Raw genomic sequence first — 26062 nt, 5'->3', positions numbered from 1 at the left:
CCCCAATAAGTGATTGTCTTTGGTGGGTTTTGCAGAGAACTGGCTCCATTCCAATGAATTGGAGTGTGGAACATAGAGTAATGCAGATTGGCGTAGCCAACTTTGGCTATATTCTCAAGTCACCTTTTGTTTGTGTTTTAAAAACTCTGGGTCAGGATTCTCCCAGCTCGCTGTGCTGGTCAAGTAGTGCAACAGCCTGGGAGACAACAGTGGGGGACCTTTAACGGGCCAGTTGTGAGTATCTGAGGCCCTTTTATTTTAGAATAATCAGCTCCAGGTCTGAAATTGGACATGGAGCTGAGCTTATTAGCTGATTAGCATATTGAAATTTGAATTTCAAAATTATTAGCCGTCTCTGGGCCCGCTAGCGTCTCCCCCCACCACTGGGAGAAGTTCCCACCAGCGGGGTTTACAACTGCTGCCCAGTAATGGGGCACAGGCATCCTCTCCCCGTTGGTAGGGCCATTGAGGCCCCCCCAGGAGGTTGGGGACAAGGGAGGGTGTCCCTTGGGCTGTGCCAGCCTGGCATCCTGGCACTGCCCACCTGGCACTGGGCAGTGCTGTGGGGCGGGACCAAAGGGGGCAGGATATACTGGAGGGGCAGGGCCTATTGGGGGGCGATCAGTGGTGGGGAGACACCCACTACCACTCTGCAATAGGATCAGTGGGAAAAGGAGGGATGGGGACTGGTCATAGGGAAGGAAGGGGCCGGGGTGGCCATCGCGGTGTGGGTTTTGGCGGGCCATATAGGGGTTAGATATCGGGGCTGACCAGGAAGTCCGGTAAGCCAGTGATCGGGGGGGGTGGGGTCGGTTTGTGGTTTGGGAATAAGCAGGATGCCAGCAATCGGAGACCGGTGATTGGGTGGGGGGGGGAGGGAGGTCGAGTGTGCATGCGCCGATCTCCCCACTGACAGATCGGCACATGCGCAGTGGCCCGCTTAGCACTAACACTGCACCCCCCCCCCCCCTTCCAGCATGAATCTCTTTAAGGCATTCTGTGATGCACAGAGTGTTGGAGATTCGTTCTGGTAAGTACGCCCAAAAACAGGCGGGAAATTCTCCCGATTTCCTGTCTGTTGGGCACTTAGGTTTTTTTTGGGAAAATACTGGCCCTGTTTTCTAAAAGTTAATTTCAGGTTTTCACCTCGTGAATTGAAAATCATTATTTGACATAACGCAGATCTTCATGCCAGTGTGTATAATATGTAATTTATTTGATCAGAGCCTATTTTCAAAACTGAAATTTTGGCATGAAAAATAATTTATATTTTTAAAATGTTTATTTACATTGAATGCAAATCTGACTGCCTCTATATTTACGTAATGTGCATTGGTGAAAGTTTTGGCAAACATTATCTCTACACACACTTTCAGGTACAAAAGACTAAAGCTAGTAGCAGATGCAGTTGCTGCTTGGGGGCATTCAGGAAAAAAGGTTTCGCTCACTAAATTCATTTTGCCAAGCCTGACAGAAGCAAATTCTCTCGAAGGTACAGCTTTTTCTTTTCTTACTTTGAGATGTAGTTTAATTTCAATCTGAAGTTAGATTTGAAAAATTGTTACATAGGTACTATTCAATAAATGTACAGAGATAAAATTCTGTTTTGGGCACAATCACTGTGCAGAGTTTGCACGTTCTCCCCATGTCTGCGTGGGTTTCCTCCAGGTGCTCCGGTTTCCTCCCTCAGTCCGAAAGATGTGCTGGTTAGGTGCATTGGCCTTGCTAAATTCTCCATCAGCGCACCCGAACAGGCGCTGGAGTGTAGCGACTAGGGGATTTTCACAGTAACTTCATTGCTGTGTTAATGTAAGCCTACTTGTGAAACTAATAAATAAACTTTAACTCAGGAAATTGGGTAGAAATTACACCCAAGATTGTGCTGGTTAGGTTACCTTTCAAGGTTAGAATTCTAAATGCCAAGTTGGGGTAGGTTCAGGTTCAGGCCTGGCTGGGGGTTAAATGGCTGAAAAATGACAGCTGGTCAGAAACCCAAAATGATCCCACCCACTTCTGGATTTTACTGGAGCACGTTCCCAAAGCACGCTGGAAATTTCATTGGAGCTGTTGAGTCTGATTTAAATATGCAATCAAGCAATTAATTATGGCTTTAACTCAGGATTCTGACTTTATTGCCAGTACACAGGTTTCCAGAGCTATGTGGAACTCAATAGGTGAGAACACTTTGGGGAGTCATTTACTAATGAAACTGACAGACCTGAAACAGCATTGCTACTGGCTTGTTTATGTGAAAAGCTTGTATTCATAGCATCTGTTCTGAGAGTCTGATTCACAGGTGATTTCCAACTTTTTGGAAGTCATTTCACCCACCTTAAACTTTACTCACTTTGATCTGATCTTCCCTCCTGTCAGCCTTTACTGCAAGAAGTCTCACAACACCAGGTTAAAGTCCAACAGGTTTATTTGGTAGCAAATTTGCTACCAAATAAACCTGTTGGACTTTAACCTGGTGTTGTGAAACTTCTTACTGTGTTCACCCCAGTCCAAAGCCTTTACTGCAGCATGGGAACAACTCATGCAGCTATAGTATGGACCTCTGATGGGGAAAAAAGGAACGGTTGTACCATTAGGAGCAACAATAACACCAACAGCAACTGCCTTCTCTACAGCCACACACTGCCTCTCAGGACAGAAGGGTCAGACACCCAGCTCCAGCTCAAAGGAAACAATGCCCCCAGCACAGGAAATACAAGAGAGGTCCAAGTATTTTTTTTGAAGGGCTCATCTTGATATTTTCTTGAGGGTTACTTTTTGGTTTTTGGGACAACATTTTAGTTTTCATTTTCACTAACTCTTGTATAAGACGATGCCATCATAACCTTCTGTATTTATGTTCATTTTTTAGGATTTCTTGGCAGAGTGGGAAGAGAGTGTACTTATGAAGTGTCTCAGGCTACCTATATGTTACTACAGATTTTGGGATGACATGGGATATTTTGAAGCATATAGAAGCAGAAGTAGAGGAATTCATCAATATGCTCATAAATCATCAAGCCATTAAACTTAAAGCCACAATACACAAGGAAAACTTTGGGCTGTAAACCCTGAGCTCCAAGGCAGTGTAATTAGGGAGTACCCTAAAGATGTGCTGGGGAATCCCCCCAAAAGTTCCTGGGTAAGGATTGCACAGCAATTGCCACCTATGTACCCTCCCCCCATGGAACACCCACCCCATGGGACTGTCCCCAACCAGCCCTCACCTTGACACACCTGTCCTACCCCATGATTGTCCAAAGAATGCAGCAATTCTTTTACTCTGTTGAAAGCTTTCATCTGGGGAGTCTTCCAAGACCAACGCTGGTGTTTCTTTAGCAGAATATGCAAAGGAGCCAATTATGTTGGCAAGTTTGGTTAAAAAAAAACACCCTTGGTAATTTACCATTCCCAAAAATGATTTGAACTCAGATGTGCTTTTGGGAGCCAGTGCTTTTATGGTCTTGACCTTGTTTCTATGGGGTGTAATCCTTGTGCCTCTACACAGTAACCCAGGGTAGGTTACCTCAGGTGGCTAGAAAAGTACATTTCTCCTTCTTGAGGCTAACTCCAGCCTCTTGAAATCTCATCAGCACCTCTAATTTTGCTGGATGCTCAGGTTTTGTTGATCCAATAATGAGTCTGCTGCCATGGCAGTCCCAGCAGCAGACTCTCCATTTTCCTTTGGAAAATTGCACATGCTGAAGACATGCCAAAAGGCAGCCGCATGTATTGGAACAACCCTTTGTGTGTGTGTGTTTATCGTGACATACCTCAGGAAGTGACGTCTAATTTGAGTTGCTGATATACGTGACTCATATCCAGCTTTGTATAAGATTGACCTCTAGCCAGCTTTGCAAACAGGTTTTCAATCTTCAGGATTGCATATGTATCCAACTTGGCAGTCCGATTTAACTGTTAACTTGCAATCACCACAAATGCTGATGGTCTTGTCATGTTTCAATACAGGAGCTATAGATGCTGCTCATTCCAACTGACTGGATAATGCCTAGTTCGTCCAGTCACTCTAATTCAGTGTCTTCTTTCTTTCAAAGCATGTGGTACTGGCTTTCCCCTAAAGAATTGAGACGTTGCCTCCGAGTCCACATGGATCTTCAGTTGCAGGCTTTTTATTTTGTGTAATTCATCCTTCAAGATGCTTTCGTATTGCTTCATTAGTGTTGATCCTCCAGAAGGAACTCTTCAGTTGTAGGCAATAAATTAAAACAAAAAACTTACTTCAACTAGTAAATCAAAGAAAAAGGTTTAATAAAAAAACTTCATTACTCCAACACTTGAGGCCTCACTTTAGACCATTCCAAGTTCCCGCCAATTCCCAACAGTTCTTATTTATATTGGGTCAGCTGACCATCACACCATTTTGTCATTGGTTACATAGTTTACTGGGTCAGCTGACCCTTACAGCATGTTACCATTGGTCACACTACAACAAATCCAATGTTATCATTGGTTACGTTCCAACAAATCCCCCCCTTTTTTTTCAAAATAATTTAAGACAACCATTCTCCAGTATTCTTAACAATTTTTCAGTGCCTGCACCGCTTTTAGTAAAACAGTCGGATAACTGTAGATTTGCACCAACCTGATTGAGTTTGGAAACTTCCTTGTTTTCCAGCATTTGTTTAATGCAGGCCAAATCAATTCTCAGTCACTTTTCTGTTACATTTTTTGTTGAGTGAACATTGTCCACATAACACTCAATTGGTACTTTCTTTCCTGACGTTTCCAAACTCAACTGGGTTGGTGCAAATCCGATGTTGCCATAAAACGAACTCTGTTAATGTGTCAGACAAATATGTCCCCATATCCAATGCCTCCACTAACTAAGGTTTCAGCTGCCAATGTACTTTTGACTACCCTTTTTATTTTCTTTGCTTCCCAGGCCAAGGGGCAACATTTTCCTTCCTTACCTACCAAGAATATTATGAATCCAGCACCGCTCAAATGTCCATCTGGCAGATTGGCATGTGAAACATCATTAAACACAACTAACTTCATGGGTGGAATTTTACGAGATTCATTCTAAGTGTCCAGCTAGTGTGAAAATGGGTTCCTGATCCGTTTTTTGGGCATGTTTTCATGCCCAATCTTATGCACCCTGTCTCTGAAAAGTTGGGCTAGTCAGCTTCTAACCAGAGAGGCTATGGGCTGGGCTTAATTCACCAGCCAGCCTATAGAGGAAGGTATTGCGCATGTGCAGACCTCTGATGCTGCACATGCATATTAGCAGTAGTAGGGGTCTGACAGACAGAGAGCGAGCTGTCAGGCCCCTGCTACTGCAGACAGCCTCAACCAGCATCCCTCTCCCCCTTCCCCCTCCGCCACGCAATTGTGGGGGCCCACGGCCGAGGTGCAGCCCCCACCACCCAGACCAATTGTGGCCCCCGTTTCCTCCCCCACCGATCACAGGCAAAGTGGCAGCGGGCCCCCTCTCAATGGGCCTGCACCAACTTAGTGACCCTCTTAGTCTCTCCCTCTCATTTACTCCCTCTGTCATTCCAACCTTCGCTGACCCCCGCAGTCTCTTTTCCTCGCTGACGTCCGCAGTCTCTCTCTTCCTTGCTTGGTGACTGCTAAAGCCTTTCAGTCCCTCGCTTAGCCCCACAGCTTCTCCCTTCCTTGTTGACCCCTGCTGTCTCTGTCTTTCTCATTGAATTCTGCAGTCTCTCTCACTGCTGTTAGAATTTGGACACTATTAGTTTCTGGAATTGTTGTTATCTGTAGTTTATTTGAAAAAATCTGGAGTTTAGTTAAATAAACTTTAGATCCCAAATTCACAACATGTATCACTTTAGGGTCCCATTGAGCTCAGACCTACAAGGTACAATCAAGTGAGAGAGAGGGTGAGAGAGACAATTATACACCGTGAACTAGAGTAGAATCCATTCAATAAAAATGTTAAATATACTAACAAACGATAGCGAAGACAGCAAGGATATTCCTATCCACTCCTGGAGTCTGGATAGCCTTAAGTGTTGACAGCACGGGCAAAGTTTTGTCTTTGTCCTAATTTGATATTGAGCAGTGCCTCAAGAGCTGTCACCAGAGGACCAATGTCTTAGAGCACTCAATATTTATCTTAATTTTAAGGGTGGTTGTGCCATATTAGGGTATAGTGCAATTTAACCTTTTTCCATTGGCTAAAGGTGAGGCCACTTACTATATCCCCCATTTCGTGGCTCAAGTCAGATAAATTGCATGACTGGAGACAACTGTTTGGGATGACATCTCATAAGCTATGTGACATTTTTTATCAGTACTGAGGCCTCTCTAGTTGGTTTTGCATAAACTATTGTAAGCTTAAAAAGGTTAGTTTGATCAATTTAGATTTGATTTAATTCAGCTGTGCACATTTTAATTACTGGATCTCAAGTTAAACTTTAACCTGCTTTAGTTTGACAGACGGTATCTTCAGACAAAGAATCAGACATTGAATTAGCAAATAATACCAAAGTTTATTGATAAAGGATAAAATAAAACAACAATTCACTTATCAGTTAACTAAAGGAGCTAAAGAACAAAAAGGTGTACTTATCAATCATACACTGCAGACTTCACTAGAAGAAGTAGAAACTGACCTGAACCCTTCTTGCTGACAGGAATTCTACCTCTAAATCAGAAGGAAACTGTACCACCTGGACACCATGCCAGTAGGAATTCGGCCTCTGCCCCTGGGTGCAGTAGTGCATTACCTGTTCTCACCCTGACAGGAATTCTTCCTTTGTTCTTGAGAATACACAATATAACAGTTTTCCTTTCACTTGGTGTACATAAACAATATGGTTCCCAAAACCTTATTTTATATTTGATTGTGGCATCACTCCACCATAATTCAAAGATGTTAACAGCCAATTGGTTAATAAAGTTGTAAAGGTTAATTTAGTTGGATTTATCTATTTGCACACATTGTTGTAAACATAGGGCAATGGATTATTTCAAGATGTATACTTTATCTTAAAATGTATAGGTTGCTTATTCATTAGGTCCAGTGTTAGACTAGTCAAGGACTGTGTGTTCTGATTGGGTTATTGACAAAATAATACAATTGCTTCCCACAAACACTCAAAGCATGTTTAAAAAGTGGATAGGAATGTTAGGAGCGAAACAAAAATAGATATAATCTGACTTTCATTAACCATCTGATGAATTACTTATTCTTCAATTACAGAATAATTGAAATATTCCTAATAATCATTTGTTGCTATTTTACAATACCAGGTGGTTGGTGTACTAAAATGTTGCCTAGTTTGGCAGCAGGTGTTCAAATCATAAAATGGCTTCAAGGTGTTAATACAAATTGATCTTGTTAGCCTATTGCAGAATAAAAACCTCTAAAAGTGGTCAAGGTAACCAGCAACCTAAATCCTACTAACATGGAATCTAAAACCCAGGTCTGCTTACACTAATAATCCATCCTGAAGCTTATTAGTGCCAAGTGTAAATGGGTGCCTCCCTTGGTGAGACAGGAAAGATGAGCAATGAAGATATCTTCTCAGATTCTTGCCACTATGTTCTATTGATATAGTGAATCGGCCAATGCATTAGAATGGCTACCCCAATTAAAATATATACATTGCACTAGCTCTTATCAATATGTGGAGGGGGGGGGGATTCTTTCTGGAGATAATCAATTCATGTCTGATGACTGCGAAGACCTTGCTCTCACTGTGCTTTTAAAACAAAAGGGATGCTAAAGGAATTCAGACACTTTGGCATCAAATTCTTATCAATAAGTTAATTTCTCACAATACTGACAAGTCTCAAGCTGTTTTACACTGTGTCACAGTCGCAAATTCTATTGACATTTTTTAACTGTTTGATTAACTCCACTCAGCATGCAAGAACTCTAGCTAGTCTATCTGAAATGTGTTCAATATAATATCTCAAAATGATAATTCTAAATAACATATAATCCCAAAACTAGTATATTATTTAAATGTTACACCACTGCTGTCGCTCCAGTGTTCAGGCTGATACTCAATTTCACGCTAGTCCTTCAGTCATGGGCTGTTTCTGTCCTGCTTTGTTGCTGGTAGGCTCACTTGTGAGATGCGGTTGAGTCTTATCAGCAGCGTACGTGGGAGAAAAGCAGCCTGTGATTGGAGAAGCAGCTCCTCACAGGTTCTGTCACTTAGACTCACAGGGGTGACTTTTCTCTCATTTGTTGCCCCCATGATTGACTTTTCATGCGCTTTTTGGGAACATTTAAGGATGAATGGGTTCACTGTTCCTGTGTATTTTGAACTCTGGTAAACAGACAAAGGATCAGTCTCCTTGACATAATGGAAACACAGTTCCTCGGGAAGCTCAGCTTCCTGAAACAAGACCTCCTTCCATTTGGCACATTGTCAATGATTGTCAAGATTAGCACAACCCTGAATTTATTTGCTTCCAGCTACGTGGATCTGCTGGTGACAGCTGCAGGATTTACAATAAGCTGCCCTAAGTGTATCCAATTCACAGATAACTGATGTTAATTGTATAAATTGAAGTTAAGTACAGACAGGGTACTGATTGGAGGATTATTTGAGCACATATAAAGAAACATGCCTGAGCCTGATCATCTGCTATGCCTGGGGACCACCAGCCTGTCCCATTCTTTCCAGAGAGAGTGTTAACTCCATTCATTTGTGGTGCAAACCCAGTTTTCTTTTTCTGTGTGGTCCACCGTGATCTTTGTGGGAGTTCAAGGTGTTTTTCCCTATTGTTTGGATGTTCCTCATCATTGGGCTCATCTTGCAGCTTGACTTTTATTGCAAGACTGTGTAATTAGTGTGTCTCGTGTCTTATTAAGGTATGCTTTGACAAGTTGATGGTTGCTAGTTCCTTGCTCCAGCATCATCCTGCAGTTTTGCACATTGACTGGGGGTTATAGTGTCTGTGCCATGGTATTTACAGGTAATATGACAGCAACCTTTGGAGCCTGTGGTTGTAAATTATTCGTCAGTTGCTGGCAATTTTCCTGTGTGTTTTTCACTCGAGGTACAGTGATAAATATCTGGAGGTTTGGCTGGTCTAACCAAATATATCTTCTGCCTTCAGAAGAAAATTGGACAAATGGGCTCTATGAAGACAGTTCAGAACTGAAGTCCCAAATGAGGATCTCTTTACGGGTGGGCCTCTCAGGAACGTGCAGTTCCGTGTAGTTGATGACAGAAGATGTCTTCTGCCATTTTAAGATGGTTAAGGTCAACACAGGTATCTCTGCTCAAGAGGGAAAAAGATTGGTTTCAAATGACTTCCATGACTTTGAATCACCTAAGGACTGGTGACAAGCAGATATTCAATGACTGCAAGTTGGATTCCTCAAATTCTGTAGAGGGGTGTGTATATTGTTTGTAGCTGGAGGTCTCTCAAGCACAGTTTCATATCTAAGAAGACCATAACATTGGCTCCCATGTCCAATTTGACATTGGTGTGGTGACTGCTTACTGAGATATCCACAGTTCATGAAGAGAATCCAGGATCTATGACTTCACCCAAGAAGTACAGCTGGGTCTCTTCCTGGTGTGATACCACAATCTCATGGATTGTCCTGCGATCCTCCACCAGTCTGGGTGTCTTAGCTTTGAATAGCTTTCTGCAGTGTCACATGCGGTCGCAGTTGAAACACTGCACTAAGATTGTTGGGTTTGACTCCACAGCACTGGCATGGTCACCCACCCTTTTGTGGCCTCTTTGGACATTGCCTTCCCCTGTCTGGGATTTCTCTGCCCTTTGTCGTTTCACTTGCTGGACAGTTGGGGTTGCTCTGTATGATGGCTTGCTTTTGCCATGTAAAATTAATTGGTGGATTTTGGACAATCTCGTTATTTGCAGGACCTTTTCTAAAGTCAGGTCTTCCTTGGACCTTTTTTGGCAGTGAGGACCGGCACCGGCGAGGTCACTAAGGCAAGTGAGCCCAGACAATTCTGTCCCAGGCTCACTAATAATATGTCTGAAAGAGCATTATTGTTATTCCAACAATAATTTTCTCCCTTATGAATTCTGATTTGAGGTCACTGTAGTCACAGCCTTCAGCAATCTGTGTAATTTGTTCATAAAAGAGTCGACCAGTTTTCCAAACTGTTGGACATGTTTGTTGAATCAAAATGATGGACAGTTCATGCTCTGAAGTTGTTGAATCCAATATTGAATCCAAAAAGCCTAAAATGCCTAATCAGCAAATGTGGTGCAGTTCCTCCAGCTTGTGCTTGGCTTCACTGGAACATTGCAGTAAGCCGAGGACAAATATGTGAGCATGGGAGCAAGATGGTGAATTAAAATGGTAAGTGACAGGAAGGTTGAGGTCATGCTTGCAGATGGAGCAAAGGTGTTCCGCAAAGTTGTCAACCAATCTGCATTTTAGTCTTCCCCAGTGGAGGAGACTGCATTATGAGTAGTGCATACAGTAAACTAAGTTGACAAAAAGTGCAAGTAAATTGGTACTCCTTATGGAAGGAATGTTTGTGGCCAGGGATAGAGAAGAGGAAAGAGGTAAAGTGGTAGGTGTTACACCTCTTGTGACTGTAGGTAAGATGGTGTGGGAAGGGGATGAGGTATTTGTGGTCTTAGAGGAGTGGATCAGGGTGTCATGGAGAGAATGATCCTTTTGGAAATCTGACAGGGAAGTGAGGGGAAGACGTGTTGAGTGGTGGCATCATGCTGGAGTTGACGGAAATGGCGGAGGATGATCCTTTGAATACAGAGGTTATAGAATCATAGAATTCTACAGTGCAGAAGGAGGCCATTCAGCCCATCAAGCCTGCACCAACCACAATCCCACCCAGGCCCTATCCCCATAACCTCACTTATTGACCCTACAAATCCTCCTGACACTAAGGGGCAATTTAGTGTGGCCAATCAATCTAACCTGCACATCTTTGAAATGTGGGAGGAAACTGGGGCACCTGGAGGAAACCCACACAGACACAGGGAGAACGTGCAAACTCCACACAGTCACCCGAGGCTGGAATTGAATCCGGGTCCCTGGCACTGTGAGGCAGTAGTGCTAGCCACTGTGCCACCCAGATTGGTGGGATGTAAGGTAAGAACAAGGGGGATCCGATCATTGTCCTTGGAGGGAAGGGAGGGAGTAAGGGCAGAATTGTGGGAAATAGTTCAGACAAGTTGAGGGGAGATCATCGCTTTGGAGACATTTGACTCTTCATTTCCTCATTTCTGCTGTGTGCATGTGGAGCATGCACTTTCTAGTTTGGATGACCCCCACCCACTCAGTCAGTCTGGACAGAATCCCCAGCTCCCACAGTCTGGACAGCCCCCAGTCCTGTGGTTCCCCTGCCAAAGTGTCCCAATTTTCTTTGCTCGGTAGTTGGTCACCCAGTCCCACCATATCTGCTATTATCCATCATTGATTAATGGTCCCTCTAATTTTTTTTATTGTTTATGGCCTGGCCTTTATTATTTTGCTCAGCCTTGCATGTCTAGTATCTTAAGCCACCCGAGAATACTCTGCATGCTACCTTCTAGCTTACTGTGCAGCTATATGTTTCTGCAATTTGTAGAGAACATTGTCATCAATCCCTCTATCCTTGGAAAACAGTGAACTAGAGGCCAGTTAGCCTAACATCAGTTGTTGCAAAAATGCTGGAATCTATTATTGAAGAAATCCTAACAATGCACTTAGAAAAGCATAGCATGTTTAGAAGAAGTCAACATGGTTTTACTAAGGGGGAAAAGCCCTGTTTGACAAATTTTTCAGACTGTTTTGAGGATGTAACTGGTAAGTAAGTAAAGGGGACCCAGTAGATGTAGTATACTTGAATTTCCAAAAGGCACTTAATAAGCTGCTGCACAAAAGGTTTAAAGACAAAATAAGTGCTCCTGGAATTGTGGGTAATATATTAACATGGATAGAGGATTTTAACATGTAGAAAACAGAGTGGGCATAAACAGGGCTTTTTAAAGTTGGCAGGCAGTGCACCATGAAAAGCTGCAAGGATCAATGCTGGCGCCTCAGCTGTTTAGAATCTGTATTAATGATTTAGATGAAAAGCCAGAATAGTGTATCTAAGTTGCTGATTTAGTAATTCAGCCAAATGCCAACACCCTTTATTGTGCACTAAAGGAAAGGGCTGCGCCTGCAACTTACAGTCAGGTAGTCTTCATCTCAGGACCTACCACAACAGTCAGGTACTAGTCTCAGCTTTCTTCCTAGGCAACACGTGTTTTGCCTATTCCTAAAACTTGGCTGTGTCTGTGTCCTTTGACAGTGCTTGCAATAATCTGTCATCTGGCAACTACACGTTTCTGGATTATGTTCTCTAATACTCTTGAGGTTGTCACAGCCTTTCCATGACTGATTGGTGGTGACAACAAAGAACAAAGAACAAAGAACAATACAGCACAGGAACAGGCCCTTCGGCCCTCCAAGCCCGCGCCGCTCCCCGGTCCAGGATTGAATCCTGAATCCAGGATCCCCGCCCAATTTTCCAGCCTATCTACATACCAATATCCTATCCACCGAGCTGTCCCTCACAGCTACGATGCTTTGTTCATTACAACCTATTAACTCACCCCCACCCCCCATTCCAGACCATGTGATCTCCAGGGAGAGGCGAAAACCCAGAGTGAAAATCCCCAGGGCCAATATGGGGAAAAAAAAATCTGGGAAATTCCTCTCCGACCCCCTGAGGCGATCGAAACGAGTCCAGGAGATCACAATGGCCCCGATCGGAAAATGCTTCCCAACCCTAGTCATTTCCACTTCCACGAACACCATATGAATCCCCTGCCCCCGAGACAGGTTCCCAACTATCCGCAGTCTCACTCTGTACTGGCACCAGCAAGATGATCGTAGAATGAAGCCTTGAAACGAGAAACCAGGAACAATTAGCCCGCGCCGCTCCCTGGTCCAAACTAGATCACTCTTTTGTATCCCTCCATTCCCACTCCGTTCATATAGCTGTCTAGATAAGTCTTAAACGTTCCCAGTGTGTCCGCCTCCACCACCTTGCCCGGCAACACATTCCAGGCCCCCACGACCCTCTGTGTGAAATATGTCCTTCTGATATCTGTGTTAAACCTCCCCCCCTTCACCTTGAACCTATGACCCCTCGTGAACGTCACCACCGACCCGGGGAAAAGCTTCCCACCGTTCACCCTATCTATGCCTTTCATAATTTTATACACCTCTATTAAGTCTCCCCTCATCCTCCGTCTTTCCAAGGAGAACAACCCCAGTTTCCCCAATGTCTCCTCATAACCAAGCCCCTCCATACCAGGCAACATCCTGGTAAACCTCCTCTGTACTCTCTCCAAAGCCTCCACGTCCTTCTGGTAGTGTGGCGACCAGAACTGGACGCAGTATTCCAAATGCGGCCGAACCAACGTTCTATACATCTGCAACATCAGACCCCAACTTTTATACTCTATGCCCCATCCTATAAAGGCAAGCATGCCATATGCCTTCTTCACCACCTTCTCCACCTGTGACGTCACCTTCAAAGATCTGTGGACTTGCACACCCAGGTCCCTCTGCGTCTCTACACCCTTTATGGTTCTTCCATTTATCGTGTAGCTCCTCCCTACATTATTCCCACCAAAATGCATCACTTCGCATTTATCAGGATTGAACTCCATCTGCCATTTCCTTGCCCAAATTTCCAGCCTATCTATATTCTTCTGTAGCTTCTGACAATGCTCCTCACTATCTGCAAGTCCTGCCAGTTTTGTGTCGTCCGCAAACTTACTGATCACCCCAGTTACTCCTTCTTCCAGATCATTTATATAAATCACAAACAGCAGAGGTCCCAATACAGAGCCCTGCGGAACACCACTAGTCACAGGCCTCCAGCCGGAAAAAGACCCTTCCACTACCACCCTCTGTCTTCTATGACCAAGCCAGTTCTCCACCCATCTAGCCATCTCCCCCTTTATCCCATGGGATCCAACCTTTTTCACTAGCCTACCATGAGGGACTTTGTCAAACGCTTTACTAAAGTCCATATAGACAACATCCACGGCCCTTCCTTCGTCAACCATTTTGGTCACTTCTTCAAAAAACACCACCAAGTTCGTGAGGCATGACCTCCCTCTCACAAAACCATGTTGACTATCGTTAATGAGTTTATTCCTTTCTAAATGCGCATACATCCTTTCTTTAAGAATCTTCTCCAACAACTTCCCCACCACGGACGTCAAGCTCACCGGCCTATAATTACCCGGGTTATCCTTCCTACCCTTCTTAAATAACGGGACCACATTGGCTATCCTCCAATCCTCTGGGACCTCACCTGTGTCCAGTGACGAGACAAAGATTTGCGTCAGAGGCCCAACTATTTCACCTCTCGTCTCCCTGAGCAGCCTTGGATAGATTCCATCAGGCCCTGGGGATTTGTCAGTCTTTATATTCTCTAACAAACCTAACACTTCCTCCTTTGTAATGGAGATTTTCTCCAACGGTTCAACACTCCCCTCCGAGACACTCCCAGTCAACACATCCCTCTCCTTAGTGAATACCGACGCAAAGTATTCATTTAGGATCTCCCCTACCTCTTTGGGCTCCAAGCATAAGTCCCCACTTTTGTCCCTGAGAGGTCCGATTTTTTCCCTTACAACCCTTTTGTTCCTAACGTATGAATAAAATGCCTTGGGATTCTCCTTAATCCTGTCTGCCAAGAACATTTCGTGACCCCTTTTTGCTCTTCTAATTCCCCGTTTGAGTATTTTCCTACTTTCATTATACTCCTCCAGAGCTCCCTCCGTTTTTAGCTGCTTGGACCTAACATACGCCTCTCTTTTCCTTTTGACCAGTCCCTCAATTTCCCTGGTTATCCACGGTTCTCTAATCCTACCCTTCCTATCCTTCTTTTTTACAGGCACATGCTTGTCCTGTAGCCCTAACAACCGTTCCTTAAAAGACTGCCACATACCAGATGTGGATTTACCCTCAAACAGCCTCTCCCAATCAAGAGCTGCCAATTTCTGCCTGATCCCAATAAAGTTAGCCTTCCCCCAATCCAACACCTTACCCTTGGGACACCACTCATCCTTTTCCATCACTATCCTAAAGCTAACAGAATTGTGGTCACTGTTTGCCACATGTTCCCCGACCAAAACTTTGAAGACCTGACCGGGTTCATTCCCCAGCACCAGGTCCAGTATAGCCCCCTCTCTAGTTGGGCTGTCCACATATTGTTCCAACGAACCCTCCTGTACACATTTTACAAATGCCTCACCATCCAGAGTCCCTGCCCTCAGCGATTTCCAGTCTATACCAGGGAAATTGAAGTCTCCCACTACAACAACCCTATATTTCCTGCACCTATCCAGTATCTCCTGACATATCCATTCTTCCACTTCCCTTGGGCTGTTGGGGGGCCTGTAGTACACCCCCAACATAGTGACATTAGGACTCCTATAATGAAAGAGGCCCTTTACACCTGATTTACACAAACACTCTCCATTGAGGACTGATTACGTGAGGTCCCTCCCCTAACTGGAGGACATTTCTGCCTGATGCCCCCTGTGGTTCCTGAGCCCCTTTTTCTGCATTCTCAAGTGACAAGCCTATTTCAGCTTTTTTAAAGCCTAAATTGGGTTCTGCCAACAGTTTCTTTTTGGTTGTTACGTCATTTATGCTACATACAAATCTGTCTCAATCTTTCATTAAGAGGCAGTCCAAATTTGCAATATTTAGCTAATTTCTGCAACCTAGCCAAGAACTTAGTGACAGATTCCCCAGGAATTATCCCAGCCTTGTTGAAGCAATATCATGGAGAATTAATGGGAGCTTTGGGTCGAAGTGGCTTATCACCAGGTTTATCAGTTCATTAAAAATTTTTGAGTCGGGGGCATCCGGATAGATCAGAATTCTTATCACACTGAAAGTCGGGGGCCCTCATGCTGTCAACAATATAACTTTTTGTTTACTGTCTCCTTCAATATTGTTAGCATGGAAGAAGTAACCCATGTGCTCAGTATATTTGGCTCAGTCTTCCCCACTGGTGGCACAGGGCTTGAGTTTCCCAAAAAGATGCATAATGACCTTTTTTTACTGGAGAAGATCCTTGACTTACAGTGGTTGTCTGCAGAGAAAGATGGAGAAAAAAAAAAATCTCCCTGTCGTCAATGTAGTAATTCAGCCAAACACCAGTCACCATGGATGTTCAATCCCTCTATATCTCCATTGCCCACCAGGATGGCCTGAGAGCTCTACATTTCTTCCTCGAAAAGAAACCTGAACAATCTCCACCTATCACCACTCTCCTCTATTGGGTTGAACTTGTTCTCTCACTCAACAATTTCTCCTTTAACTCATCTCACTTCCTGCAAATAAGAGGTGTGGCTATGAGTACCCGTATGCATTCTAGTTGTGCCTGTCTCTTTATAGGGTATGTGGAACATTATACTGTGGCCCCCTCCCACAGCTCTTTTATTGGTACATTGATGGCTATTTTGTTCCCCCTTCATCCTCTCATTCGGACCTAGAAAAATTTATCCATTTTGTTTCCCATTTCACCCCTCCATCATCTTCACATGGTCTATCTCTGACACTTCCCTTCCCTTCCCTTCCTTGACCTCTCTGTCTCAATGTTTGGTGATAGACTGTCCACTAGTATCCATCACAAGCCCACCGATTCCCACAGCTTCCTCGACTACAGTTCTTTCCACCCCACATCCTGTAAGGACCCCATCCCATTCTCTTCGTTCCTTCACCTCTATTGCATCTGTTCCAGTGATGCCACTTTGCAAAATTGTGCTGCTTATGTGTCTTCCTTAATCGGGGTTTCCCATCTACTCTGGGACAGGGCTCTTAACTGTGTCCAACCCATCTCCTGCGCCACTGCTCTCATGCCCCTTCCCCTCTCTCCCATAACCAGGATAGGGTCCCCCCGTCCCTACTTTTCACCCCACCAGTCTCCAAATTCAAAGGATCATCCTCCACTATTTTCGCCAACTCCAGCATAATGCCACCACTAAACGTATCTTCCCCTCACTACCCCTGTCAGCATTCCACAGGAACCTTCCCTCCAGGATACCCTGGTCCACTCCTCAATCACACCTCACCGCCTTCCCGCGGCATTATTGCAGAAGTTGTAATGCCTGCCCTTTACCTCCTCCCTGCTCACCATGCAAGGGCCAAAACACTCTTTTTAGGTGAAGCAGTGCTTCATGTGCACCTCCTTTGATCTGGTTTATTGCAATCACTGCTGCCAATGCGGCCTACTCAATATCAGTGAGACCAAACGCAGACTGGGTGACTGCTTTGCAGAACAGCTTTGGTCCGTCTGCAAGCATGACCCTGATCTTCCTATCGCTTGTCATTTTAACACACCATCTTGCTCTCATGTCCACATGTCAGTCCTTGGTCTGTTGCAATGTTCCAATGAAGCCCAACACAAACTGGAGGAACAGCATCTCATCTTCCGATTCGAGACTTTACAGCCTTCTGGATTTAAAATTGAGTTCAACAACTTCAGACTATGGACTTTCTCCTCCATCTTCAGCCCATTTCCATCAATTTAGTTCATTTTAGCTTTTTTAAATTTTAATTTCTTCCATTGTTTCATTTTTCAACTAGTTTAAAAATCTCATTTCCATCTTTTTTCCCCATCACCGTCTCCCCTCTCCCACCTCACTCAGGCCATCTATCACATGCCTCTGGTTGTATTTTGAGACTCTACTTACCTTTATTCTGCCAATTACACATTCTGATCTCTTAATGGCCGCAATCAGCACCCTTCTCAGCCATGATCACCACCATTTACATTTACCTTTGTCTTTTTGTCTATGACATCTTTGTCAATCTCTCCCGTCTCCACCAATTGCTGGCTCACTATCCAGCTCCCACTGGAGCCATTCAGCTCCCACTCTGCGATTTGAAATATCTAAAGTTTCTTAGCTGGGAAAAAGTATGCGATTGTTAATTATTGAAAACATTACATAGCCTGCTTTATGTTTCAGTGCACGGCAAACAGCCTTTATTGGCAGCCTGGAAAGAGCCTGAGGGAAAAAAAATAAGGCTGCTGTGACTTTCATGCTGTGACCTGTCTTGGAGTTTGGCTAGCGGTCCTCTTGGAGAATGTTGCACAACTCTGTAGCCACTTCCCTGATGAATCAGACCACCTGGAGCTATTACTCAGAAAAGTTTGGTTGTCAGAATTGAGATGAATGCAAGTAACTTTTCTACGATTTTCCTACTTAACTGTAAGGAAACGCAGACTCTGCTCAGCATCTTCTCTGATTTACTAGACAGGATTAAAACCCTTCATCTCAGGATCCGAAAGTGAGAACTTAATGGTGCATTTGACGAAACATCAAACTTAATGGATGCAATGCAGCCAATTTGTCTTATCAATTGAAAGTTTTAATGCTTCAATAATAATAAATAAATGTTTCTGATGGATTGTTGTGTTCCATAATAAAGTAATGCATTTTGCTCTGACACAGAGGTTGATAGTCTTTGGCCTGAACTATTCGATGATAATGATCCTGGCAAGATTAATGAATCGGCATACTTGCTGGAGTATGTTGAGAGGTGAGCTCAAATGACAAACTGGGTACGTGAATGTTTTCAAATTTAAAAGATTAATCTATTACTTTTAATCAGTCAGAGTGGAGGTCTTGTGGTGCAGTGGTAGTGTCTGTTTCTCTGAGCAAGAAGTTTTGAGATCAAGTTCCAAGCCAGGACTTGTTAGATACGGAATAAGCATTCATGATAGAAACTAGAAGCAGGAGAAGCTATTTGTACTTTAAGCCTGCTCTGCCATTCATGATCATGGCTGATCATCAAAGTTAATATCTTGATCCCCCTTTCCCCGTATCCCTTGATCCCTTTAGTCCCTAAAGAGCTTTATCTAATTTCTTCTTGAAATCTTACAACATTTTGGCCTCAACTACTTTCTGTGGTAGTGAATTCCGCACATTCACCACTCTCTGGTGAAGAAATTTCTCCTCGCCTCAGTTCTAAAAGGTTTCCCCTTATCTTCAAACTATGACCCCTAGTCTGGACACCTCCACCATCTGGAACATTCTTTCTGAATCTACCCTGTCTAACCCTGTTAGAATTTTATAAATTTCTATGAGATCCCCTCTCACTCTTCTAAACGAATACAATCCTAACCGACTTAGTCTCTCCTCATATAATAGACCTGCCATTCCAGGAATCAGCCTGGTAAACCTTTGTTCTACTCCCTCCATAGCAAAGACATCCTTCCTCAGATACAGACACAAAAACTGCACACAATACTCCAGGTGTGGCCTCACTAATGCCCTATATGTGTGTGTGTGTGGTTCAATGGGCTGATGGTCAACCAGGGAATCCTTCTACCACTATTCCCTAAAGGGGGTAAATGTATGTGTGAAGATATGCTAAAAATAACAATAAAAAGTCTCACAACACCAGGTTAAAGTCCAACAGGTTTATTTAGTAGCAAAAGCCACTAGCTTTCAGAGCACTCGCTGCTCCTTCGTTAGGTGAGTGGGATATTCTTACTGTGTTTACCCCAGTCCAACACTGGCATCTCCACATCAAAAATAACAATCACAGGGTTGCTTTGTTGTATAAATGTGGAATGTCTATGTACAAGAAAATATAACAGTTGGATAAAGAGATGTGACCATTATCCATCAACTAAAACTCCTCTTGACATTTTTTTATTTGATTTATTATTGTCACATGTATTGGGATATAGTGAAAAGTATTGTTTCTTGCGCGCTATGCAGACAAAACATAGCGCTCATAGAGTACATAGGGGAGAAGGAAAGGAGAGAGTGCAGAACATAGTGTTACGGTCACAGCTAGGGTGTAGAGAAAGATTAGCTTAATATATGATAGGTCCATTCAAAAGTCTGGTGGCAGTAGGGAAGAAGCTATTCTTGAGTTGGTTGCGTAGTGTTTTTCTTTATGCTGGCTGCTTTTCTGAGGCAGTGGGAAGTGTAGATGGAGTCAATGGATGGGAGGCTGGCTTGCGTGATGGACTGAGCTACATTCACAACCCTTTGTAGATACTTGAGGTCTTGGTCAGAGCAGGAGCCCATACCAAGATGTGATACATCCAGAAAGGATGCTTTCTATGATGCATCTGTAAAAGTTGGTGATTCGTAGTGGACATGCTGACTTTCCTTAGTCTCCTGAGATAGTAGAGGTGTTGGTGGGCTTTCTTACCTATAGCATCAACGAAGAGGGACCAGGACAGGTTGTTGGTGATGTGGATACCTTCCACATTTCCACTTCACCACCATTGATGTAGGCAGGTGCACGTTCTCCATGACCCTTCTTGAAGCCGATTACTATCTCCTTCATTTTACTGACATTGAGGGAGAAATTATTGTTGTTACATCTTTAGGTCTCCTTCCATCGCTGGTGGGGACTAGGTGGGGCCTAATCCTGCCTGAGAGGCCGGCAGCATAGTGCCGAGCGGGCCACTGCGCATGCACCGATCTGTTTCTTGTTTGCTTGTTTCTAAACTAAAAATTCCACTTTTCTAACAGATTTCATAAACTGTTTAATGATAAGCAGTATAAAGCAGCTGCAATGCATGTGGCAAATTGTCCCCGAGGAATCCTCAATAATTTGGAGGTCATGGAAAGATTTAAAGGTATGTTGTTCATTACTGTGTTTTATGCTACTAGCCATCAAAATAGAAAAAACAAATCCCACATCAGCTGAAATGCATTTCTTGCAAGTTTTTAACAATTAGGAATTAAAGGAATGTTATTTTTAAAAAATGATATTTCAATAGTTCAGCAAATGTTAGCATTGTCAAGAAAGGTTGAGTAATGCACTACTTCCAGTGCAATGTTTCCTTAATACACACTTATAGTATTTAGATATTCATTGTGATTTGTAGAACATATCTAAAAATAAGATCAGTGTAACTGAAAATAAATTAGTAGTTAACATAAATGCATTTAATAGCAATATCTTCAATGTCAGTTCTTCACATTGTATAAAAATGCCACAGCTTCTTAAAATAGTTGCTTCATTGGCGTACATAACAGTTCCTCTAAAATTACAATCAATGTGAATTTATTTAATTACTGTTTAGCCTTTAAAACAGTGGTCCATTTACAAAAATATAAATTCGTCATTCTTGCACTTCCAGTATTGTGTTTAAGAATTGGTGTTACTCTGTAGCTTTATCCCTGACCTGTGATCCCATCAAGCGCTGCTCCCTGCTGAGAGCTCAGCATTGGTCAAACTTAAACACAGTAAAGTCCATGGAAACAAGGTTATATTAATTGCTTGACATTGCAATACTGTAGAATAGATGTATAAGAATAATATTTTGTAAAACATCCAGGTCAGAATCGCATTGAAGTTACTCTTGAAAGAGTAAAACCCATTTTGTGACCATAACCATGGGAAGAAATCATCAAATTTCAACACAACAAAGCCACACCCAACCCAGTTGATCCCTCAGAAACCTCCTCTGGGTACCGTGCTATAATTGGGCAGGCTGCCCACATACACCCATTTTTCCTGTGCGACAAACTAAAAGTGGCATGGCAGTGTAAAATTTCTGTCGATTGAACTTTTAATGGCCTTAATTGGCCATTTAATTGATGGGGGTGCGCATCCCATTTGCGCCTGTGCCCAATGACCTCCAAATCATTCACATACGCAATGTCATTGGGCAATGTTCCCGGCAGCTTCTCATGAGATTTTACACACTTCCGGCTCGGGCATGCCCAGACACACAAAGTTCTGACCATGATAAAAAAAAGAGTTAAACAACAAAAAATTAATTGTTTTCACACAGTAGGTACAGACATACAAGAACAGTTAAGTCTTTTATGTGTACATTTATTATAATAAAACATATTCTTATCCGACCTTTTTCTAATTTTTAATGGAAGAAGTGATGCGATTTCTTTTGCTCACAAATTTGTTGATTACTAGGAGTGTTGCTGGAGAGCTGGATTCTCATATCAGACACACACACACATAAATAGACTCACACCCAAAAGAAGCACGCACACACTCACTCTTTCCCTCTTTCTCTCACACACTTGTGCTTCCCTCTCTCTCACACACAAATACACATTCACATACCCATCTCTCTCACTCAGTCACACTCCCACCTCCCTCACACACACATACCCGCCTCTCTCTCTCATTCATATACCCACCTCTTTTTCTTCTCGCTCTCATTCTCACTCACATATCCACATTCACACCTCTTCCATCCACACTTCCACCTCTTTTATACTCTCTCACCCCTCTCTCCCACCCACACTCGCACCTATCCCTCTCTCTCTCTTTTACCCACACTTCCACCTCTGCCTCTCTCTCTCCTCCATCCATACTCTTCCCCTCCCCCTCACTCCCCTCTTAATGGCCCGTGGCCCCGGAGCTCCATAGCCTCCGTATCCCCTTGCCACGGCCCCCGGACTTCCACCCCACGACCTCCGGCTCAGGATTCCTGTTCTACAGCCTCTGGCCTAGACTCTTTCCATGGTTACCGGTCTCAGACTCCTGCTCCATTGTCCCCAGCTTTGGATTCCCGCTCCTTATTCTCCTGGCCTTGGGCTCCCCTCCACCTTGTATCTGCGGCCTACCTCGCTCTGCAATCCAGCCACCTTCAAACTTGCCTTGACTTTGCCACTGACTGAATTTGCCTCTATTTCTAGCTTGTCCAGTCAAAGGCCGGATTCTCAGTGCATTGGCAGCTTATAGGCTGATCAGTGCACCTAACTGAAGCCAACAAAGTGAAAGAAGAATTAAATTGGACAATTTGGAAGGACAGCCTTTTTCAAATTTAAAATGTGCGGAGCTACCATGGAACTCCTGGATGAGTCCCACGGAACCCCTGGTTTCTATGAAATCCAGTTTGGGAAACATTGCCATAGGCCATCTTTCTTTCATTGCTCAGCTGAGGGGGCCTCCAGACATTTGCTTATGCAGCTCTTGAACCATGAAGAGAGATATACGTGAGAGATCTGTCTTGCAGTTTTCCACTCTGAATAAGGAAGGATTTAGCTAGTGCTAAGAACTTTCTAATATCGATACAGCTAAGATACAGAGCTGATAAGCAGCTAGATTTGATGCAGACATCCCCACCCTAGCTCTGTTTGCATCTGTGGTTTAAAATGCATAACAATTGCACTTTGTTCTTTGACATAACTGTAATAATCTTTTCTCCCTCAGCTGTTACCGAATATGAAGGGAATATTTCTCCTCTTCTGCAATTCTTTGAAGCTGTGATGGGCTCCCTTTCTATTATCAAACATTCACCCAATGCAAAAATGTCATTGGAGGGAGTAGAATGTGCACTGAAACATAACCGACTGGATCTGATTATTAATTGGATCAAGCAACAGAGGTAATATTCTAAATTTGGTTGAATCATATTAGTAAAATACTGTTACTCATTACTGTACAAGGGATGAGAACACAGTTGTATATAACACAAAAAAGGACCTAGAGCAGATAATTCTATATTTGAAATCCCTGAATGTTATGACTTTCACTAAAAGGTCACAGTGGAACAAGGATGCGGTTAGTTTGGAAAGAATGTAAAATAAAAAAACTGCAGGAACCATTTAGGGAAATTACTGGCCCATTACTAGCGCAAGGGGCATAAAACATAGCAATATTAAACAGAGAATATCGTTTCTGTTTTGGCTTTATCGATCATGAAGCTTATACTAATTTCATCTTAAAATGAAAGAGCAATAAAGGCCAATGTGAGTAAAGTAATGTAGAGAACTATTTTGGATTAGCAGTGGGAATTTTGATACATGTAAAGAATCTGGTAGGCAAGAGGATTGATTAGGTAAAGAAAAGCAGGTACAAGTATGGGAAAATTCAATTGGAGTGGCAGTGGATATTGGTTGGCAGCGGATGAAACACTTAATTGGGCATTAATTCCCCACTTAAGACCCTCAATTGGACCACAGGCAGGCCACCTACCCGACATACTGCCTGTAAAGTCATGGCAGGGTTGGGTGGACTGACGGTGGGTATGCAACTGATGACAAAGCGCCCTAATTTACAGGTCCCCCTGCCTGTTTTCCTTGCACATAACCTGTAAAATGTAGACCATGGAATCAGTTTTAGCTATAATGAGGGTTTGAATTTTTTCCCAGGTTTCCTACTCAACACCCAGCCAGATTAACAGGCTTCACTGCCTTTTGGACAGAAAGGGGCAGTTGGAATTGTGAGTGGTATTGGGGGAAAAGATTATGAGACGAGCAGAGGTTGCTAATCAAGAGATGGTAGAGCATAGCTGGGGGATGAATACTTGGAGCGGGAAACTGTTGATCACGTGGGCTTGTGAAGAATGGAGGGTTTGCAGATGTTGGGGGAGATAGCAGGGCATCATGGTAACATCATTGGAGTTGGGGGTGGATTGGGGTTGGGGATTGTGGAGATGAGCATCAGACAGATAGCGTCAGGTTTACAGCATAGCTTGTTGGACCTGGAGGATATATTTCTGCTCTTCCTGGCCCACGGGCAGTGGTGTAAAGGCATTTACCTTATGATCTGCCCTTCTTAGTTGCTTTAACCACCTGGATTCTCAAGACCAAGGAACCAACAAACATAAGTTGAAAATAGAAATCTTCTTAAAATGCTTCTACAAATATATGAAAAGGAAAAGAGTAGTTAAAGTAAGCATTGGTCTCATCGAGGGTGAGACAGGTGAATGAATAATGGGAAACAAGGAAATGGCAGAGACTTTGAACATGTACTTTATATCTGTCTTCACAACAGAAGACAAAAAGCATCCCTAGAAGCACAAGGAGCAAAAGGGAGGGAGGAATTTAAAACAATCACTAACACCAAAGAAAAAGTGCAGAGAAAAACAAAAAGACGGTGAGACTCAATTTTGGGAGGACAGTGCAAAATGAGTGAAAGCAGATTATCTCCCAATTATACACCACAATTGCTTGTCTTTGCCATTGAGGTCAGTGGAAAGGAAAATAAGGTAGGTTGTATAATGGGTAGCTGATCTGCTACTGACCTTTTAGTGCATGCCATTGAGATTGAATTTTACCTCCAAATATTCTTAATTAATGACTCATTTCCATCCAACAACCTGTGTGTATTTTTTATTCCTTTATTTAAAACCCTTTTGATTCTTTGGTAAAATGTTTTCCTTGTCTTGTCATCTCTAGACTGACATATTCTGAAACACTGGGAGATGTGATTTACAATTATGGAGATACTAAACTGCGGAGTAAGGACACATGCATGGCCCTGGCTCAAATTGTCTACAACAAGTGTAATGTGTACAAGAAAGCTGCTCTCTGCATGTGTATGTGTGGGCAGATTTCTGGGGCAATGACATATATTCATGAATCCAAAAGGTTCAGCTTGGGTAAGTTTTTGAGAAGTAATTTAGTTATATTCTGGGAAATGTAATTAAGATTGAACTAAGAATTTAGATAGAAACCTTTTTTCTGAATGTAACCTATGTTGAGAAATTAACTATTACAAAATTTCCTCTATTTCTTAGCTGAAAGAGGAAATGTAGTCTACTGCAAACCCTCATAATTGTTAATGTTATAAATGAACATCTTGGCATTTTATTGGTCTCAATCATGTCTGTCTGCTGCTTTAAAACTGCTCACTCGAGTCAATCAGGGAGCAGACATTTTAGGTTTGATTTTTCAAAATGGCTACCTGCTTCAATTGCATCACAGCAGGTATGACTATACCCTAACCCAGTTATCATGTCTACTTATAAGGCAACAGGGGTAAATTCCCTTGAGTTTCTCTTGCTCTGCACTTATTACATTAGTTAATTTGTAGAACTCGCTTACTCTCCTTACTCACCCCATTACAGATTTAAATAAGGACCTAAGATATCTTTTAGATTCCTTTGCTGAAATTTGTTGAAGATGAGCGAAGCAGAAGCGGGCCTACTACAAAAATTGTTGCTTTCGGACCATTTAGGATCTGGAGTACTCCTAACTCCAAGATCCTCACTTCCTCCCAGGTATTAACTTTATGCCCAAGATTGACATCTATAAAATGTGTGAGCTGTCTGTGGAGAGCCAATGGAACTGGTAGGTCACATGCAAAATGTTTGTGAGGACCAGTTCCAGTCCAGCCTGTTCCGAACCTGAAAATGGGTCATAACTAATGTTCGTTCTT

The 26062-nt window shown here is 43.1% G+C and overlaps 1 protein-coding gene across 6 annotated transcripts in view; it reads left to right on the top strand.

The window, feature by feature from the left end:
* Positions 1 to 26062, top strand: part of LOC144504505 (clathrin heavy chain linker domain-containing protein 1-like) — a 70653-nt gene that overhangs the window by 30622 nt on the left and 13969 nt on the right. For 2 of the 6 annotated variants that reach the window (XM_078229878.1, XM_078229882.1), the window contains 5 exons: positions 1377 to 1492; positions 18409 to 18496; positions 20452 to 20558; positions 23111 to 23285; positions 25081 to 25283. In XM_078229878.1, coding sequence (XP_078086004.1) covers positions 1377 to 1492; positions 18409 to 18496; positions 20452 to 20558; positions 23111 to 23285; positions 25081 to 25283 — 689 coding nt within the window. The remainder of the gene's footprint in view (positions 1 to 1376; positions 1493 to 18408; positions 18497 to 20451; positions 20559 to 23110; positions 23286 to 25080; positions 25284 to 26062) is intronic. The other 4 variants (XM_078229879.1, XM_078229881.1, XM_078229880.1 and 1 more) reach the window with 4 other exon arrangements.

This window comes from Mustelus asterias, chromosome 15 (genome assembly GCF_964213995.1).
Source record: "Mustelus asterias chromosome 15, sMusAst1.hap1.1, whole genome shotgun sequence".
Lineage (NCBI taxonomy): Eukaryota > Metazoa > Chordata > Chondrichthyes > Carcharhiniformes > Triakidae > Mustelus > Mustelus asterias.
This window is presented reverse-complemented; position numbering and strand designations above follow the sequence as displayed.